The sequence below is a fragment of the Notolabrus celidotus genome, chromosome 6 (assembly GCF_009762535.1).
Source record: "Notolabrus celidotus isolate fNotCel1 chromosome 6, fNotCel1.pri, whole genome shotgun sequence".
Lineage (NCBI taxonomy): Eukaryota > Metazoa > Chordata > Actinopteri > Labriformes > Labridae > Notolabrus > Notolabrus celidotus.
This window is the reverse complement of record NC_048277.1, coordinates 24,813,387-24,833,934: the sequence shown is the minus strand read 5'-3', so window position 1 is coordinate 24,833,934 and position 20,548 is coordinate 24,813,387. Positions and strand designations below refer to the sequence as shown.

At 41.1% G+C, this 20,548-nt stretch overlaps 1 protein-coding gene across 8 annotated transcripts in view; it reads right to left on the bottom strand.

Moving 5' to 3' along the window:
• tjp1b (tight junction protein 1b) overlaps positions 1 to 20,548 on the bottom strand; it is a 49,593-nt gene that overhangs the window by 16,302 nt on the left and 12,743 nt on the right. For 6 of the 8 annotated variants that reach the window (XM_034685449.1, XM_034685452.1, XM_034685454.1 and 3 more), the window contains exons 2-10: positions 9,827 to 9,883; positions 9,243 to 9,367; positions 9,036 to 9,138; positions 8,531 to 8,846; positions 8,089 to 8,195; positions 6,881 to 7,049; positions 6,618 to 6,762; positions 1,240 to 1,373; positions 378 to 483 (exon numbers count right to left, since the gene is read on the bottom strand). In XM_034685449.1, coding sequence (XP_034541340.1) covers positions 378 to 483; positions 1,240 to 1,373; positions 6,618 to 6,762; positions 6,881 to 7,049; positions 8,089 to 8,195; positions 8,531 to 8,846; positions 9,036 to 9,138; positions 9,243 to 9,367; positions 9,827 to 9,874 — 1,253 coding nt within the window. In that variant the 5' untranslated portion in view covers positions 9,875 to 9,883. The remainder of the gene's footprint in view (positions 1 to 377; positions 484 to 1,239; positions 1,374 to 6,617; positions 6,763 to 6,880; positions 7,050 to 8,088; positions 8,196 to 8,530; positions 8,847 to 9,035; positions 9,139 to 9,242; positions 9,368 to 9,826; positions 9,884 to 20,548) is intronic. The other 2 variants (XM_034685456.1, XM_034685451.1) reach the window with 1 other exon arrangement.

Here is a 20,548-nt window from a genome sequence, read left to right as displayed (position 1 = left end):
TTGATTTTCTTTTTTTTTTACATGAATCTATCGAATGGCATCTCGTTCCAGTGCAAACTGCAGCTGATAAATAGTCAAGTGTTTCATTTTGTGGAGACATTTTACTGTTGAGGTGGGTTACAAAAGCAAAGTAGACCTGTTCAACAGGTCAAACAACGTAAGACTCTGTCTTCAAGGACATGTCATTTCTTTTAAAATAGACAAAATAAATAATCAGACTTTATTGTTTATCACACTATTCTGTCATCTCCATGTTGGTCACTCAATCTGCCATGAAATACACATTTGATTACAGAATCAGAACCTGAGCCTTGCAGCAGGATGAACAAGAAGACTTGAAGATTTGACGGTACAACATATTATACTGTTAATATTACCGGAGGATGCTATCATCATGGGCAGCGCTTGGCACAGGAGCATCAGAAGGACTGACTGGCAGGTCTACATCTGGCTGTCCAGGCTGAGCATACACCGGCTTTGGCTCTGAACATAAAAACACACACACACACACACACACACACACACACACACACACACACACACACACACACACACACACACACACACACACACACACACACACACACACACGCACGCACGCACGCACGCACGCACGCACGCACGCACGCACGCACGCACACACACACACACACACACACACACACACACACACACACACACACACATTACACTTTATGTTCAAATATGTTTGCAAACAAATGCTTCAAACACTGTCACAACTTAACAATGCTGTAGATCCATGTGTTTAACTGAGACAAGTGCACTTATAAAAAAAACACACACACACACACACACAAGCAAAGTATAATCACACAGACGGTTGAGCACACACAGACACACACACTCAAGGCACAGAGTGTCCTGAGCAGGGAGGTCAAACAGAAAGGCAGCAGAGCGCTGCAGGCTGGGGAGGAACGTCAGACTCGATCAACTCATACACTTTATTTTCACTTGGCTTCCGGCAAACTCAGCCAGGCTCAGCAGGCGTCTGGATCTAACTTTTTTTTGTAGTTGTGCTTTTAAAAAGGGCAAAAATGACTGAATATCAAACCAGATATCGTGATTCCATCATAAAGGCTTTTCATTTTCAACTGCGGGGAAACCCACATTTGTATCTTACTAATAATAGAGCATTTATCTGTGTTAAGTTCTGATGTACTGACAGTTCTGAAACCATCACATTATACAGTATCATTGTATGTATGTTCGCTCTCTAACCTGGGAGTGGTGGGAGCTGTTTTTCCTCTCGAGCAGAGGGCACCTCCTTCGGTTTAGGCAGAGGAACCTCCTCTGCCAGCTTAGCTGGTGTTGAAGCCGGCTTCGACATCCGCTCATCATCACGACTTCTGTGACTGCAGACAAAAATTGATTTTTGGGTACAACTTATCTTTCAAAAAAAGAATACAAGAGGTTATAAATAGTGTATTCAGGAGATGTAAAGCTTGAAGGCAAGCAGAGAGCTTTAAGGCTGACAACACACAGTTCAAAGTCTGTACACCACTTATTCAAAACGTTAAGACTGTGGGAGTTTTTCTTCTGACTGCTGTAGACACGCACAGGCTGAGAAAAGACAAACAGGTAAAAAGAACAGCTTGAGTGTGAGGCTGATTATAAGTCTTCAAGGGCACTACTTTGTCTTTCTTTGTCGTTTTTCTTTTGGGCTCTATTTTTAGAGCAGCTTATCTAAGGTGTCAGGCTGGATTCTGTCCTTCAGGTGAATTCCACTGTGTTGCTCTGCAAAGGTTCGACTAAGATGTCACTTTTAAAGGTGACATATTATGCTCTTTTTCGTCAAAATATATTGGTCTAAGAGGTCCCCAAAACATGTCTTTAAAGTTTATTGCTCAAAAAAACACTTTGAAATCAGATTTTAGCATGCCTGTAAACCCCTCTTTTTCAGCCCTGCTCAGAACAGTCTGTTTTCTGTGTCTGTGCCTTTAAATGAGAATGAGCTCTCTGACCACGGCCCCTCAGGAAGCGGATGTGCCCTTGGCTCTCCAGCACGTTGATCTAATGTTTACATGTTGGCTGAATATACACTCTGCTCACAGGCCCGCGTTACTTCAACCCTCTGAATTTGATCCAGAATCTGATCCTGACGAAGAGGCACCTGCAGCAGGACCTTTCTGAACGATTGGTCACAGATTTAGTGTTTCTTGTTGTTTTATTTGTCAGTATGTCGATGTGTGTCTTGGTACACAGCTACGAACATGTAGCTATGTGGCTATGCTAACTAGCGCTAGCACTTTTCCATGAAAAATAAAAATCATCTGCTAGATCTTCAAATCTGCAGACGTTGGGAGTAAAACCGACATTTGTGTTTATTAAGACAGCCTACAACTAGCATGCCTCCCTCCTAAGCTCCCTGTTAGCACACATGTGTGCAGGGAATGAAAAACTGTGGAGGAGTTGAGTTGTATTTTATACAGGCTATGGGCTGAACAAGCTCCAAGCTCTGACTTCTGTTACAGACCGGATGTTGTTGTGACGTAAAAAAACCCACTGAAAACTGAAACGGCTCGTTTCATCACACAATGACAGAAAGGTGGAGAAATCAGAACAGGGGCAGAATGGATTATTTTCATTTTCAGGGGGTTTGTAGACATGCCAGGGACACATATTTCAGGTAGAGAACCATTAAAAAGTCGATTTTGCATGATATGTCACCTTTAAAGCAGTAAAGCTCTGTAAACTGTAACACAGTGACCCCGGCTAATTCAGAGTTATTAACAGTAAATGAGACAGAAGTTTGATTATTACTGACATTCCTAAAATGTCTTGATGAGAAATCAGAGGAGATGTAAACAAGTCTCACTTCTGTGTGGCCCGAGTCCAACCGCCTGGTCACATGGCTGCTCACTGGCACAACTTTACTGGCAAAGTGCTGCTTTATTCACAGGCTGAGTGACCAAGCACACACAAAAGGACCCTGTTTGAACCGGCTACACATGGACAAAATCCTTTATCAACCCATCCTGAAGGAGAGCCTTTCTTAAACTGCCAACTTCCTCCACTGAGAGAACTTGCCACAGGTCACAGATCAGGTTCGGAGGAACAAAAACATCCTGTCATAGCATCTCCCTCCTGCTTATTAAAAACACTTTGGGAAATGAATTTCTGAAGTGCTCCAGTAGCCTAGATGTGTCTGAAGTAAAGAGTTACAAAAAATGTTGCTATTTGTGTCTTCACTTATTTATACTTCTGTTGTTGTAAATACTGTCAGAGTGAATACAATATTTTAAAGGTGACATATCATGCAAAATTGACTTTTTAATGGTTCTCCAACTGTAATATGTGTCCCTGGCATGTCTACAAACCCAGAGCTCGGAGCTTGTTCAGCCCATAGACTGTATAAAATACAACTCAACTCTTCCACAGTTTTTCATTACCTGCACACATGTGTGCTAACAAGGAGCTTAGGAGGGAGGCATGCTAGTTGTAGGCTGTCTTAATAAACACAAATGTCGGTTTTACACGTCTGCAGATTTGAAGATCTAGCGGATGATTTTTATTTTTCATGGAAAAGTGCTAGCGCTAGTTAGCATAGCCACATAGCTACATGTTCGTAGCTGTGTACCAAGACACACATCGACATACTGACAAATAAAACAACAAGAAACACTAAATCTGTGACCAATCGTTCAGAAAGGTCCTGCTGCAGGTGCCTCTTCATCAGGATCAGATTCTGGATCAAATTCAGAGGGTTGAAGTAACGCGGGCCTGTGAGCAGAGTGTATATTCAGCCAACATGTAAACATTAGATCAACGTGCTGGAGAGCCGAGGCCACATCCACTTCCTGAGGGGATGTGGTCAGAGAGCTCATTCTCATTTAAAGGCACAGACAAAGAAAACAGACTGTTCTGAGCAGGGCTGAAAAAGAGGGGTTTACAGGCATGCTAAAATCTGATTTCAAAGTGTTTTTTTGAGCAATAAACTTTAAAGACATGTTTTGGGGACCTCTTAGACCAATCTAATTTGATGAAAAAGAGCATAATATGTCACCTTTAACAGAAATTAAAGAGCTTGACATTGAGGAAGTGCTGGAATTGTGATGTGATGACACGAATGACATGTTCTATATTTATGATGAGGATTTTTTTTTTTATGATTTTGCTACATTTTAGTTTTTTAATGTATTATTATTGTTTTTCTATTATCATTACTATTATTTTCAATGTCATTTTATTTATTGTGAGGATTTGTCTAGAATTTTCTGAAACTGTACTGACAATTCAAGCGTTACTCATATTTATTACATTCTGTGAATACCCTGTAAAATGTGAAAATCAATAAAACATATGTTTAAAAAAAAAGAAATTAAAAAGCAATATCAGCCAGACATGGACAGATATAATAGAGAGTAAGGTTCAACTGTAAAGTAGAGACAGCCGACACTGAGAGTTGGTAACCGTCTTTTGTTCCTTCAGCGTTGGAGTCGTACTGTCCTCGTGCCAAACATGCGGTCTGCCCACCAAAGCATTCAAGAGACACAGGGATCCTGTGATGCTTTCACAGGACTGGCACCTCAAGTCAAAACACGAGATGTCACTGAATAATTGATGGTGTATAACGTCGCTTCAGCAACATAAAACATTGATTTATTTAATTACTGCACAAATGAAAAGTACATCAGAGTAGTTTGTTAATGTCAAACTAGACCTACTGTTCTATGAATCTACATCACATCTATCTGGTACTTACTACCTCTCTCATTAGTAACTATTGGCACTAGGAAGTGTTGACAAACTTACGGTATTCTCCAGCTGTTTACGTTTAAAGGAATAAAAAAAGGCAGAGGGTGAGTGTTTTTGAGGGTGTATTCAAGTCTCTCTCCAGAGCAGTTTTCATCACTTTGCATAATTTTGCAGTTATGGTTTCAAAGCTTTGATTAGAATAACAGAGGACACTCAGCGATACACGTTGAGCAATTGACATTTACACCGAGCAGGGCAGGCCTGGATGTCTGCCCTGATTCTGACCAGGATTGTCTCTTTTGCAGCTTAATAGAGACTTTTATTATTCTCTGGTCAATAGGCGGTGTGAAAGGGGAACAACTCAGGTGCTCTGTTGAGTTAAATAAAGAATTAATGAGGTACTTTAAAACAAGATTACAGTAAAGAAGTGCTGAATGGGCTGATGGCCGGTTTTAACCTATGACAAAAAAATCGAAAGTCCTTCACAACCGAGACAGCAGAGTCGACCTGCTTTAATAAACTTTGACAGGTAAAGCAGCTGCTGCAAAATGAACACTGGTATGAAAACTACACATTTACACAGCTTTAGATTATTCAGCTAAATCAATCATTATGACAAAAAGGAGATCTCAAAGTGATGTGTTGGAAAAGAAAGAAAACCCTGAGAAGAATCAGTTGTAGGGGAGAACGGGGTTGGTTGTCACATGGGTTGGTTGGCACACTCATTATGTCTCGCCACCAGAGTGTACTGTCTCTCAAATTGGGGTATGGACATTTCCAGAATTTGGATCAGAGCTCACCTACATAGTCTTCTCTGGAGTAGTCTCTCTTACAAAGTGTGAGGGGAAAGATATAGTTTAGATTTTTATTAGCTAGCTAGGTAGTTGTTATATGGTTGTTAGCATTGATGCTAGCAAAAAAATCCAGTTGGGGTTGGTCGTCACATTCGCTTTGGGGTTGGTTGTTACATGTGACAACCAACCCCTATGTTGTCAAAATTATGCATGGTGAAATGAGTTGGAGTGTGCAGACCCTACATTTGCCATCACTGTAACTCAGACAGTGACTGCATGTAGCCGAGTTGAGTAGGCCATTATTGTTCGGCCTATTTGTTTTGTTCTTTATGTTGTTATATAGGCTGGCCTAAAGATGTGTTTCCTGTTCATGTTCCTTGCTCATTTTATGTTAAAATGCATTAAGTTATGTAGGCCTATCACTTGTCAGTGCAATTAAACTTTCAAATTTAGTTCTGCCTTCTTGCCTCTTTTAAAAGATTGTTCCCATTAAAATACCATTGTGACAACCAACCCCATAGTGTGTGACAACTAACCCCATAGTGTGTGACAACCATCCCCATGATGAGGTTGGTTGTCACAATGTGTCAGAGTGTCTTTGATAGTTAATTGCCTCTTTGTTACAATGAGTCGGAAAATAGAGGGATACACATTTCAAGCCAACACCTTAAGCTTCAATTTAATGTAGGAATGACTATTGAAAGATGTTTTGATGATGATCAATCATCAAAACAGTAAAAAGTGTGACAACCAACCCTGTTCTCCCCTACTATTGAGTAACAAAGAAATACAGCATAACCTTCAAATTAAGAAACTGGAACTGTTGATATTTTGAATCTAACCTTGAAAATATACTTAAATCATCAGGTATTCATCAAGATTGACTTATTGGTCACCTGTTTTGGTGTCCTTCAATCATGGACGCATCACATTTAAGCACGGTATGCAGAAATAATCACTCCTTTGGTGTTTCTAATGTATCGCTATGTTTTATATCAACTAATGAGAGCAAGTAGCAGATATAAAGTGGCAAAAAAAAATTCTAATCACTTCAAAAAGTCACCCCCAAAAACTTACAATACGAATGTGAAGATTGGAGATCTTTACCTGCCATTGCTGATTTGAGGGGGCGAGTGTCTGGAGTGGTCTGAGGGTTCGGATCGTCTGTCCGGTGAGCGGGAGCGGCTGCTACGACGCCTGTCATGCGATCGATTGGAATGATCGGATGCCAGTGAATGGATATCTGAAATGTCTGATCAGACAAAAGAGCCACTGTTCAGCGAGTACGCCCTGATATACACGTTGACATGTCGGGCTTTTTCAAACAGCGCACTGTTTCAGCTGAATCCAACACTTAACACCGCTCTCACCATCTCTGTCAGAGGCGTTGGCTGAAGCAATGCTGTCATCGAGGTCAGGGATGTTCAGCAGGGTCGCCCTGTCGTCCCTCTGAACCACCATTTTTAGCTTGCCCTTTGACCTTTCTATCAGCTTCTTGGCATCTATCAAGGAGAGGTTCTCTGTCACTGTGCCATTGATCTGCAAGGAACAGAAACAGAAGGCATTTACTATGACACTGCACAGAAAAGGCGTAGAATTTCAATTAGTTAGTGAAAGAAGTCAAATGAAAGATGTCTTTGTTTCTCGGTTTTAAGCAATAAAATTGTCATATGAGAAGTTAAGTTTAGGCTACAGGCATATTTTCTCTAAGGCACAAGACCCAGATGGAAAATAACAGCAACAGTGATCCTGTTTGTTGGGGTGAAATCCTTTTTTAAAGCTATGAGACGCAGCCGAAACCAGAAGGAAATACAAACAAAAAACACTCAGAAGGGACTTGACAGAGTGAATTTAAACAAATGCTGAAAATTCTTTACAATAAATATATTTATAGAACCTTTTATGTCTTAAAATAAACATTTTAAATAAATAAAACAAAAATATATCTCATGTAAAACTATTGTATTTATATTTAAGGCTTTCCAATGTACATTTTAAAAAGTTTTAACATTAATTTAAATGAAAAACGTGTGAGTTATCCTCATTGAACCATGACCTGTGAGAATTAAAGAACACCAATGGACTAAATCTTGAATTAAATGGTTAGTAATGGAGTTAAAAAATAGATTAAAACAAATGTGTATTGGAATGTTTTGGGGTTCTGACACTTTTGGATAAATGAATATGCCCCGGGTCAAATTGACCCAGGAATATTATTACTGTTCCAGAGAAACAAACATAATAGGAGGGTTAAAGAAAAGTTGTTATACACAGACAGCTACTTTATGTGATCGCCAAATTAAGACAGAACACAGCATAATCAAGTGCTTCCAGCTGCAACTCTAAGTGCTGTCATGGAGATTAAGTAGCATGAAATATAGATCGGTTGATAAAAACACACAGAGGCTAGTTCAGTGTAATATTAAGAAGTCATCCAGAGGAAAATGAATTCTTCTCTCTGTCTTAATCAACACAAAGACTGAAATAAGAAAGTAATAATGTCAATAGTTTGGATCATGTCAAATATCTAATTACATCTCAAATGTCTCCCCATGCTTCTTGCCCTCCTTCCTCTTACCTTCAGTACAACATCTCCTTCCTGGATGTTGCCGTCCCTGGCTGCCAGGCTCTCAGGGGAAATGTCCTTGACGAAGATGTGGCTGGCCAGGCGCAGGCCATATTCTGCTTACAGAGTGAACGACAGCAACAAAGACCATATTAGCACAGAGCTCACATGACCACTCCACACTGACCGCTCTGTGCTGTCAAGCCGCCGCTCCCGCTGGGATTAACAGTACTGATTAAAGAAGATTAATTGCTCTTTGACTTAGATTTACTTGAGTTAACTTGGATTTTGCTGCGGCTGGCAAGTTTTGTTTACTCTGGCAGCTGACCAGTGCTGATCTGGAGGTCTTATTCTCTCCTAAAAGGTCCGCCTGTCTGGTAATTGCTGGGTAAATAAAATAGCAGGTGATTTTCCCTCTAGCCTCCTTCTCTTTCCCCGACTTTGTGAGCCTCACCTTCATTTTTGCGAGATTTGACAAGCGTGACCTTAGCAGGACGCGGGGGCAGGTTGTGTGAGCGGCGGTCTGAGCGTGGGGAGAGACTCCTCTCCCGTGAGCCGCTGCGCTCTCGTTCCCTGTCCCTCCGCCCACTGCTACGCCCGCTTCTCCTGCCCATGGCCCCGCCCACGCCGCTGTAAGCACCGCTGCGTCCGCTCCGCGTCTCGTATATCTCTTCGTCGTAGCTATCCTCCTCCTCGTCGTGCTCTGACATGGTTTCCCTCTCCCCGAGGCGGCCCATGGGGACGTGCACCTTCCTCTTTCGTCTGATTGTCTGGTTACAGCATAAAAAAAGAAAATGAGACGGGGCGGTTACATAAAGATGATTTAATCATTCTTGATCATGAAGTTTTTGCTTCAAGTTAAATGTTTAAGAAATGTCTGACATTCCACTGCAGTGATGGATTTCAACGAATACTGAAGCGTTTCCTGCAGAGATTCAGAATGGGATTATCACACTCACAATTTTGGCAATTTTCCCACTTTTCCGAAGCTGCTGCACCGCATATGCATGCTCCACATTGTCCATGGAGACAGCATTGACCATAACGACTCTGTCATTTTCCCTAAAGAGGAGACAGAGAGATAAGAGACATGCTGGAGTCTTTCTGTAGCAGCCAGGGTAATTTAATACTTATCACCATCTGCTCATACTGGAACAAAATCTTACTGCAATAGGCCTTCAGCCGGGCCGCCTTTCAACACATCTGAGATGACAATGGAGGTCTCGCCGCTCTGAAAATGAGGGTTATCCCGACCTCCTGATATGGCTATTCCAAAGCCAAACCCTGGTGCCTGTCGAAAAAGAGAAGAGAAACAAAGATTAGGATGCTGATTTAGCTTTCTGTGGACCAGAATACTGAATGTCATGTAAGACGTACTGATTCAGAGAGGAAGAGTGGACTCTCTTTGATTCAATTCTACATTTTGATGTCAAAATGTAACAGCCATAGACTGTTTCTCCTACTGTTTGTCATTGCCAGCAAACACAGAGTTAGCTTCAAAATGCAGTTTCTCTTTGCAGGTTTTTAAGCACCACGGTCAAAATTGTGGGACAGATGAAAACTGTGATGACTCTCCTGTTCTATCCGTTCCACCTGCATCTGTGTGCATGGTGAGCACACTTACATGATGTGATCAGGAAAACTGGAGGGAATAAAAATGCAGAGATGGGGGGTGGAAGAAAAGAGAGGTAGAAAGAGAAACACAAAACTGATGTTGGGAGCATCTGAAGGAGAAAAAAGAGGAACCTACCCTGTGTAGTGTTACTGTGTGCTGTTCCCAAATGACAGTCTCCTCCATTGCTGCGCTCTAGGAGACAAGAGATAGAGAACAGTGGGATTAACACGAGAGGGACGACAGACTGAGATCCAAAGAAGGCTGAAAGCGGGAACAGTCTTGTGACAGAAAAGAGACGCACAGAATCAGTCACCAGAAGAGTCACGTGCTCGGCCAAAGTGTCCTTGAGTAAAACAACAGTGAAACGTCCTTGCATGAAGTCATTAAACATCCTCACTACAGCTGGTAAATAAATCAATTCAACACTCAGCCGAGGCCCAAGGCTTTTTTTTTCCTGCTGCTTGCAACAGAAAGCAACATGCAAAATAAGCATTTCTTGTAATCACTGAATCAGAATGAAAACATATTTGTCTTTTGTCAGATTAACCAGAGGGACAGCATTCTTCAATCCCATCGTTTCTGTCTGGTTGTATCAAATAGACTGTCTGTGCATGCCTGCCTGGCGTAGAGGTAACATGAGGTAAAGGTGATTGAATTTCAGGAGGAGACACAGACATTGCTGTAGCAAAAAATAACCACTGATACAACTGTTTGTAGGAGATATTCAAAGATTTAAAGACTGTGGGGGATGTTTGGATTGGAGAATGAGAAAAGATGGGTGTGCCATACAAAGAGGGGTGATGATCAAACTCTGACTGATGTATGTGTGTGATTATTTATGCACATTTATATAATGATGTGTGTAGGGGCCATAATGTTGATTTTCTGTCTTATTAGTTAATCATGATTATTTCCTTTGTTATTGCTTACTTCATTTCCTGTTTTGGGTTCATGGGTGTGGTTTACCTTTTAAGTAACTGTTCAGTTGGGTGGCGGGAGGTATACAAAGGGGGTGAGTGGGGTTGAGTATTTTTTGTTGAAGGCCACCGTCGTCGTCATTATCATTGTTTATTTCGATCTTTTTTGGTATTGATTTATTTTGAATGTTTTATTAGTAAATTGAAAACTTACTTTAGACTTTGATTTTGATTGATTTTGCTAATTTATTGCTCTATTTTGCTGTTTTCACATATTTTAATTGAAAATTGGAGTCTTCATTTAGCTGTTGTTGATAAATGATGTGTATATTGTTTCCATGGAGAAATGTAAAACTCTTAAAAACAAAAGGAGAGGCAAGTTTTGTTGAATGTCTCGACAGTGTTTAGACCATAGATTGAGTAAATAATGGACGTAGTATACGTGACGTCACCCATCTGTTTCTGAAGCCAATCGTCGGCGGGAGCAATATTGGATGGGCTGAAGTCAACCTAAATTAGTGTGAGGTAAAGAGGCGGGCTTTGAGCCTCCTAGCTGACCGGCTACATTGTTCCTGCCTGTCAATCAAGTCAGCTGTGCCTCTCATAATGGAAAACTTGTAATCTTAATATCTTTCAAAATTGCCACATTATGAAAAAATGTCACCCCCTGTACAGTGTGTGCTGATTGAGAAATTAACTATTCAGACTACATTCGTCTTTTGCACCAGGCTGTAAACATGTTTATTTCTGCTGTAAAGATCAGCTTTTTTGAATTGATGTGTCTATGGTTTGTGGTGCTTCCGGAGCCAGCCTCAAGCGAATCCTCGAGGAACTGCAGTTTTTAACACTTCTGTATTGGCTTCAATTGTCATGACTGGAGGTTGCCGCTTGGTTCAGACACATATTTGAGAAGATTACTCCTTTAAAAAAGTCCAAAAAGTTACATTTGTTCAAACCCTTTGGAGCATGTAATGCACGTCTCTTTGGATCACTTCATGGAAACAGTTTATTTCTTCTTCTTTCTTTTATACTTTATTTTTGTAAACAGGCACAGTTAGACAGCACAGCTCAGTGAAACAGAAACAGTAAGTCATCTAAACATCCGTGTGATATACTAGTGGAAATACAGTCAGTTCATGCAGTAATGGCTTATTAATCCTTCAATGCTACGTACACAGTCCTTTTTTCCCAGTAATGCAAACATTTTCTGTTCTAAGGTTTCGTGAGTAAGTCATTCTTTCAATACTAGACATGATTTCTATCCACTCAGTCTCTGTTGGAGGATTGGGTTGCAACCACTTTCGTGTCAAGGCCTTTTTGCTGGCTGCTAATAGAATCTTTAGCAAGTATTTATCCTTAACTGAGAGGTGGGCTGCGTTGTTACCCTGATAAATTGTTGAGAATGAGCAGTCAATCCCTGCTCCAAAAATGTTTTTTAATGCTGTAATTACTCCCCCCCTGATACGACTTGATTTTTTGGCAATTCCAAAATATATGAAAACAGTCTGCCAGTCGTTCTCCACACTTCCTGGAAACAGTTTATTTCTAATTTCTACTACAATTATTTTATTCGGGTTGAAGAAAAAATTGTCAGTGTAAGAGCTTCTAGTGTTTGCTCCCAAAATAGAAGCAGCAGCAGCTTTTAACCACAGCTGTAAATTACATTTGCAAAGTCTGCAGGATGATCCATCACCATCTTTTTCCAGTGACAGATGATGATGGTCTGACTACAATCTAATTGCGGTTGTATTGTGCACACTTATACTTAAAAGGCACATAACTACAATCAATACATCTGCATTATGTTCAAACAATTGCCACCTGAGAGGTTTGGAGAGGATTATACTGCGCCGTGGAACGCAGTAAACAAAGCTGCGAATGATGAACAGTGAACAGTGGAAGAGCATACGCGTTTTATAAAAGGCGATGATAGTAGAAGACAGGAGCCCACTTCCATTCCATTCCCTGAACAAAGCTGAGTTTCTATTCAAAGGATGGAGGCAGTTCTAGTGTTTCTGTGTTCCTCATGGGCAAAGTTTGAAATGGATGCCAATTGTCACAGTGGCTACAAACACAGAGCTGCACAAAGCATGTTACTGAGTTTGTTTCAAGTTTTACTCTGCTGCCTTCACACACTGACACATAGGGGTGGGAATTGATAAGATTTGATCAATGTCAATGCCATTGTTGATTCTGCTTATCAATCCAATTCCTTATCAATTCTCCTAATGATGCCTGAGTGTTTTTTTTGAGGGGGAAAAAAGTAGTTCTACACAGTCTTCCGCACCAAAAGGAACCATTTTATTTTTTCAAAAATTATGTCTGCACAAGACTGAACATGAACATATTCAACTTGAACATAATGAACAGTAGTATTCTCGGCCGCATGAGTCCGGACGTTGCCCCTGGAGCCTGGAGGAAAAGACTTTGAATTTGGAAAGGAAAAACACTTTTCCTCCGGGGGTCATCGTGGAGGTATTTTACCCCCTCTCGGTGGGGGAAAGTGTCCCGATTCCGAAAGGGGAGAGGTAGGCGGGGGTTCACCTCCCCGATAGAACCCTTGTCTACTTCGGCCCGACGCAAACCCCAAGTTTTGATGCCGAGTCAACAAATGCTTCAGCCTATTTGAGGTAGTTGTGCTGGAAAATGAATCGTTCAGAAGAATCGATAACATTTGAGGTGTACAATTCCGATGGAATTGATCAATTGGAACCGGTTCCAAGTCAGATCCAGTTTTCGATTCCCACCCCTACTGACTCACCTAGCATTGTGTTTGGTTTTGTCTGCAGCACACACACACACACACACACACACAAAGTTTTAAATTGACCACATGTGTGCAACATTACAGTACCTGATCCTATGTCTGCAGGGCATGGAGTATAATGATACAATGATTAAACCCTGCTCCATACATTAGACCGCTCTGAGAGTTAGTGTTTAAAATTCAAGCACACCCTCCATCACATTAACAACCAGAGAGGATAAGATGAAGGTCGCCTCCTTCAGCTGTTGGGTCAGCAGTGTCCTCGGCGACCAACAGCTCACTTCTTATCTTATCTCTCCTTCTATATCATTTCACCTCCACCACAATCTCACGACACATTAGACATTCAATGACTGCGTATAAAATACTATCAGGTCCATCCCCTCGAGAAAATTACCTGCCACATCACAGCACCTAATGCAATAACCCCCATTTCGTCAGGTGAAGCGATCCCAGGTCTGTGACCTTAATAGGTGAGACTATCGCACACTATTTCACTCCCTGCTTCGCTAGCTGGTTTCTGAACACCAACAGTATGGCCGCCTTGGCAAAGGAGGCATCAGGAGGAGTGATCTCATGTTGCGGCACATAAAGTGTGATGACAAAATGAAGTGCACATTAAAAGCAGTTTCAGTTTCAGTGCTTGGACCTCCAGCTGTCATTACAACCACCTTGTTTGCAGCTTCAGGCGCTGAACAACTTGCAAGTGTCAGCACAGCTCATGTTGAAGATTAACAAGCAACACATCAACATGACAACCCGCTAATGGTTCGGCTATCGAGTTCCTAAAAGTGATAATGATGCCTAAATCTTGGATGAGTCAAAGGCAAAACATATTTAAAAAATGTGATGTTTTAAAGGAAACAATGGCTACGTTTACATGAGACTTTTAATTCCTCTTTCATTCAGAATAAAAATTAAATCCTCTTTAAAAAGATTAAAGATGACCTTGTAAACATCTAATTCCGAATTCAAATGACCATTCCGAATTAAAGTAAGTGGGTGGTTTATTCTGATTTTAAATCCGAATTGAATAATTCCTCGATCATGTATACGTTCATTCCGCTTTAAATTAATTCCAGTCGTTCTGAGCATGCTCGTTCCCTTCTCCTGTCGCGATGACGCACATATCCCAGATTGGCCGTCCGAAGCAAGCGTTGGACTCGAGCCGAGACTATTTATTTAATAGGAGCCTTAGAAGAAATGGATATCATGAAAAGAGTTGATGGACGGAAGCATAAAAATGTGGACCTTCTTAAAGCTGTAGCGTCCAACTTAATCGTGGGACTTGTCACTTGTGTGGTCACATGTTGTAAACAAAAATTAAAGAAGCAGGAACTGGAGTCTGTATTCTTCCAGTAGACGAAAATACGTCACACCCGCCCCTGTCCAATAAGAACCCTTCCCAACCCCCAGACCTTAAGCGGAATTGAATAGACGATTAAACCATAGACTGTATAAAGTTTGGACGTAAGATCCGTGACGTCACCCATCTGTTTCTGAAGAGCTGTTTGAGGCAAATCGTCAGCGGCAGCCATATTACTGCTGTGGAGCCAGTGTGACGTAAAGAGGTGGAGTTTGAGCCTCCTAGCCAACAGCTACAGTGTTCACGGAGTCAGCTGTGCCTCTCACTGGGAGACTCGTAATCACATTGTCTTTGAAATCGCAGCGTTATAAAAAGATTCACCCCCCTCAGTGTGTGCCGATCGAGAAATTAGCTATCCAGACTACACTCGTCTTTTGTACCAGGCTGTGAACATGTTTATTTCTGCTGTAAAGATCATCTTTTTTGAATTGGTGTGTATGTGGTTTCCGGTACTTCTGGAGCCAGCCTCAAGCGGATCCTCGATGAACTGCAGTTTTTAGCACTTCCGCATTGGACTCATATTTTCAGAGTGGAGGTTGCCGCTTGGTTGTAACCAAAAATAAAAGAAGCAGGAACTGGACTATGTTTTCTTCCGGTAGACGTAAATACGTCACGCCCGCCCCTGTCCAAAAAGAACCCTTCCCAACCCCCAGACCTTAAGTGGAATTGAATAAAGACGATTAAACGTGTTTTCCATGTAAATCTCAATCCGGAATTACTATTTCCGTGTAAACGCGATGGACAATACTTTCATTCCAAATTATTTAATCCTGAATAATTAATTCCGATTGAAAAAACATCATGTAACCATGGCCAATGTGTATTCTGCTTTTGCACAACAGGAAACCCTGATCTGAGGCAGCAATGTACCCTATTGTCTCTGCTGCTGTCCTGTTTTATGTTTTATCTCCCAGGCTTCCTTCAACACATCATCCTTAATGTGTGTTATGACCTGTCGGCCAAGTGCCAAACGTAAGCTGGTGTCTGAGAACACAAGCAGCTGAATAAGTTGCCGCAGGTGGCCCCAGACGTTCTCAGCTTGGCAGCAACACTCACCAACTCCTCAAGAAGCTTATGGTGGGACTCGCACAAGGACAGGGGAGGGAGGGAGGGAGGGAACAAAAGTTTGAACTGGGGAACTCCCCCATGGCCTTTTACGCTGAATACACTGCACTTGAAAGAGGAGGGAAAAAGACATCTGAATATTAACAAGACTGCTGAAAGCAGAGGCATGAATTCTCTCTGGAAAGTTTGCTCTTCGGGGAGGAGGATTTATGCCCCCTGTCTTTTAGATATGCACTGTGAAAACGCTGATGCTAAGAACTCTGACATTCTGTCTGAATTTATAGATGGTTTGCCACTAAACTGCAAAGTTTTAGGAGGTACTTGTTTCCAGTTGACATTTGTACTTTAAGAAATTCTTTATAGGCGGCATAACACAAACATGCACACACACACAAGCATTTAATGTTCAGGCCCTGTGTTGCAGTAAAGACTGCGAATTTGTTGACTGGAAAATGTGATTAGAGAATGTTTACAGAGTGTCGATGCACTACAGATAAATCTCCATAAAGTTAGCGGAACGTAAAATTTCAAAACGGAGCTAAAAGAGGAGGAATCTGACGTAGAGGAAAAACAACAGAGTTCAAGGGGGAAATATTAAACAGATTCACCATAGTCCTTTGCATGTCCCCTTCTCCCACTCTCCATTTTCCCTCACAACACACACATACACACACACACACACACACAAACACACACACACACACACACACACACACACACACACACACACACACACACACACACACACACACACACACACACACACACACACACACACACACACCTTTCACTTTGAAGGGATGTAATTTTGCTTTCTCCTCCTGCAGAGCTTGTTGCTCTGGTAACAGAGGGGGAACAGTGCGGTGTTGTTCAAGTGGCCTGACATTTTCAGGCCGTGTCTGAAGGTTCCTCTCAACAGTGAGAGGTTTTAAAGAGAAGACACGGCTGAATTCATTTAGGAACAAATTATTTTTTTTTTTTAGAGGAGCACTATTTACTTGCTGCCACATGTATATCTAAATTCAGTTTGCACTAATTGCCTGACATTTGCCAAAAACAAACACATTACTGCTCCTTTAAAGTAAGATATCTGCAGAGTTAACAAATATAAGTAAGGAATGATTACAGAACAACTACACTGCATTTAGTTTGAAGTCTCACGACCAAACCAACAGCAGAGTGCTCTGTTCAGAGCCAAAGACACAAGTCTCAAAAGTCAAGTAAACAGAACAGAAAGCAAATAAAAGAGTCAACTCCATACTTCTCCTGTGTACACTTTGTTCTCTTCTGCAGCATCCAGTGACGGATGACTTCTGTAGAAATGTTGTGAATGTCCTTTATGGCCGCTGACAACTGATGCCAACAGAAGCTTCACGCCACAGGCCAGAGCCAGGGCTGGCAGCCGCTCCACAGCGGAGACGCACCATGTCGCATGGGTCATGCTTGGGGGGATTACAACCAAGCAACTTTGGGAGCCAGCTCTACAACACAGATGGACCACAACACAGATGGATCTCACAGCTGAGTGGAGAAGGGACAGGAGTGGAAGTGGACTGTGTGGAGCCAGTGAACAAATGGTCAACAACACAAGAGTTCTTTAAATTCACTGAAGTTAGAACCACAGCCGAACAGACTGTCAGAGTGTGTCTGTTGAAGGAATACTCTTCTGAGAGCAATTGAATGTGACTCATGTTCACATCAGGACTTGAAGATCTTCATCTACAATCCTATTCAAATTCCATTCTTTGGATTTGTCATTTTGGAAATATACTTGAATTTTTATGCTCAGATTTTATAACTAATGTTTAAAATGTATGTTCATAAATAGTGAACTCCATTGCTCTTCATAATCGCTGTTATCGCAAATGAAGAGCTTTGCAATTAGGGTTGCAAAGGGGTGGAACATTTTTCGGTAAATTTCCATGGGAAGTTAAGCTAGGGAATTTCGGAAATATTCCACATTTGAAATTTTCCATGGGTATTATGGGAATTTGTGGGAATTAACTGGGAATTGAGGGTAATTTAATGGAAAGGTATCATATCCAAGCATAAATATTTGTTTTGTCATTAGCAGACATCCATCCAAATTCATACAATCAAAACAGATTTATTTGAAAGTGAAACATGAATGTTTAGTTAAATATTACTCATCCCCCCAACCTAACCCATTCAAAAATTAACAACAATGCAATCCCATCAAAGTACCGTTCAAAATGTTAAATAAAAAAGCATCTTCCCTCAAGCTTCTCAAGCCTAGCCTCTTCAGGATTCTAGAAATCATCTGTGCATGTGAGGAATGCACAGTGCATGTAGGAATGCACAGTGCATGTAGGGGGCGTGGTCTCAATAGCCCTGCAGTAAGCAGTGTGCTATGTGCATGTGATTGAGGAATAGCATAGATATTCAACTGTACTTGCATGAAATCTGTTTGTTTTAGTCAGGATTATGCTAAAATATATTTTCCCCAACTATATTTAAGTTACCTATTAAGAGCCAACCCTATTTGCAAGTGACTCTAAATAACTGTCCAGGATACACATTCAGAATAAAAAGCTTTGTATGAAAACGTGGGCAGTTACTAAACAAAAAAAAAGAACAAGGCTTTTCCTTTGAAAAGCATACACAAAGCGTAACCTTTCTTCATATTTAATTCCTAGGAAGTTTTCTACAGTGCTAGGCACAAATATTTTTTAGACAGGGTCAGTAAACTGTGTTTTTTGGCAGAGACGTGTGTAGCTTGCAGCAAAATAGGTTAGCTGCAATTTTTCTAGCTTCTCATTGGCAACCTGAAAGTCCTGAGTTGCTAACATGCACGCTTAATTAAAAAACAAAGCTTTTACTGTGTGTGTGTGAAGCATGAATAAGTGGTAGAAACACTCAAGCAGAGCGGAGACAATGCTCAAAGAGGACGTGCATGCCACTGAATGACAACAAGTGCACACGAGTTACGTAAAGTCCATGACAAAAGTATTTCGTGCCTTTGTTTTGGAGCGGTGGAGAGGGGGTCATGTCACATTTGGGGTGGCGGGCTGCTGCTTCGAATATCAATACATTTTTTACTGTTTGAATTATATGCAACCCTGGAATATTGTTCCTACAACCCTGGTTCACATGAACTAATTACTGCAGTGCAGAAACAATGAGTTGGTTTAAGGAAAAATCAATCAAAAGAAGTAGAATACAAAATGATAATCCATTGAATAATTATATTTTCAATTATATTTAAAGGAAACTGCAAATATATCCTTGCTTTTTTTGGGCATTTACTTAAAATGAAAAAGCAACTTTGTAAGGAGCAACAATTTCAAGACATTCTGAGGGTCTCTGAGAAACTTAGTTATTTCTTGCTGTTTATTGATCCAGATGATAAACAGGTACATGCAACCTACTTTGATGGTGATATGCATGATGAGGATAACAGTGTGGTCTAAGACAAGCGGTAAAAACCATGTGCTCTTCCCGCTCCCAAGATCACTACTTCACCTGTGCCCCTTTTGTAGCATTTACCTGCCCATTTACCTGAAGTACCCCTTGTGGTGATTGTGCAAGTAACAAAACAAAAGAACAAAAACAACATAGGTAAAATGGCTCATACGGTGGGTGATATTACTAAATTCTGAGGCAGATATTTGTAGCATATTGTAAAAAGATACCGATAAGCAAGTAAAATAATACACTGCAATGACAAAAATGAGTGCTTGTTGTGTGGTTTGGCAGCCCCATGTGAGGCCACCAGAATTGAATATTAGCAGATTTTGGTCGCTGATGGCAAACCTACGAGCCACTTTGGCAAGGAACCTGCCTTTTGACAGTTCTTTTCATTTCCAAATACAAACTTGGCTGGTAAAATGCTAAAAGGAGCTGATTTAAGGGAGTAGTATTGCATGCCATACCTCAGATCTCAGGCCTCATTAGACCATTTCCAGAATTTGTGCTTTTTTACCGTAAAAACAGGACACAGTCATCTTCATCTGAAATGTGAAAGTCCTCACTGGAATAGAAAAGCTCCTCTGTACCAAGGAGTGATTCTATTCATCCACACCAGGTGAAAATTAGAAACCTGAAGAAGCAGAAGAGTATCTCCGTCTCCTGTCTGAGACAAAAGTCCTTAATATACAATGAGTCATCACAATACTAACCTAACATGACCCTCCAGGAGGGAAGCAAAAATGGTGTTTCATTCTGTATTCATTTTTGGAGTATCATTAAAATTAAAGAGTGCTGGCTCCCTCGCTCTCTACTCAGCAGAAAAACAAAATCATACTTCTTCCACATCCACAGAGGGAACAGAGGCAAAATGGTGGGCTGTTCAATCCTCTGACTGAGAGAATAGATTTTATGCAGTACTATGGTTTAGGGCTGAGGCAGAACCTTATTCAATTTTGACCGCTCTGGGACCAGAGGAGCTAAAAATAGCTCTCATTAATTCTGCCGTTGTGATGCTGCAACAGAGTGATTTAAGGGAAACTTGCAGCAGCAACACTGGAGAACGTTTAATAACCTCCTGTTATATTAAATGCCATGCATCGAAACAAATGATGCAGTACAGCAAAGAAAACGCATTCTCCTTCTCCCCAATGCCCATTTGTTGGATTTGTCTGTAAAGGCCTGAGGGACACAGGAAGAGGTGGATGATTTTCACAAAGCCTTTACAATACCAGGGCTGTGAAATGTGGCTGTTTGAACAAGTAACATTGACAGAGGAGGTTTACTGTCAATGCTGAGAAACACATAATGAATTC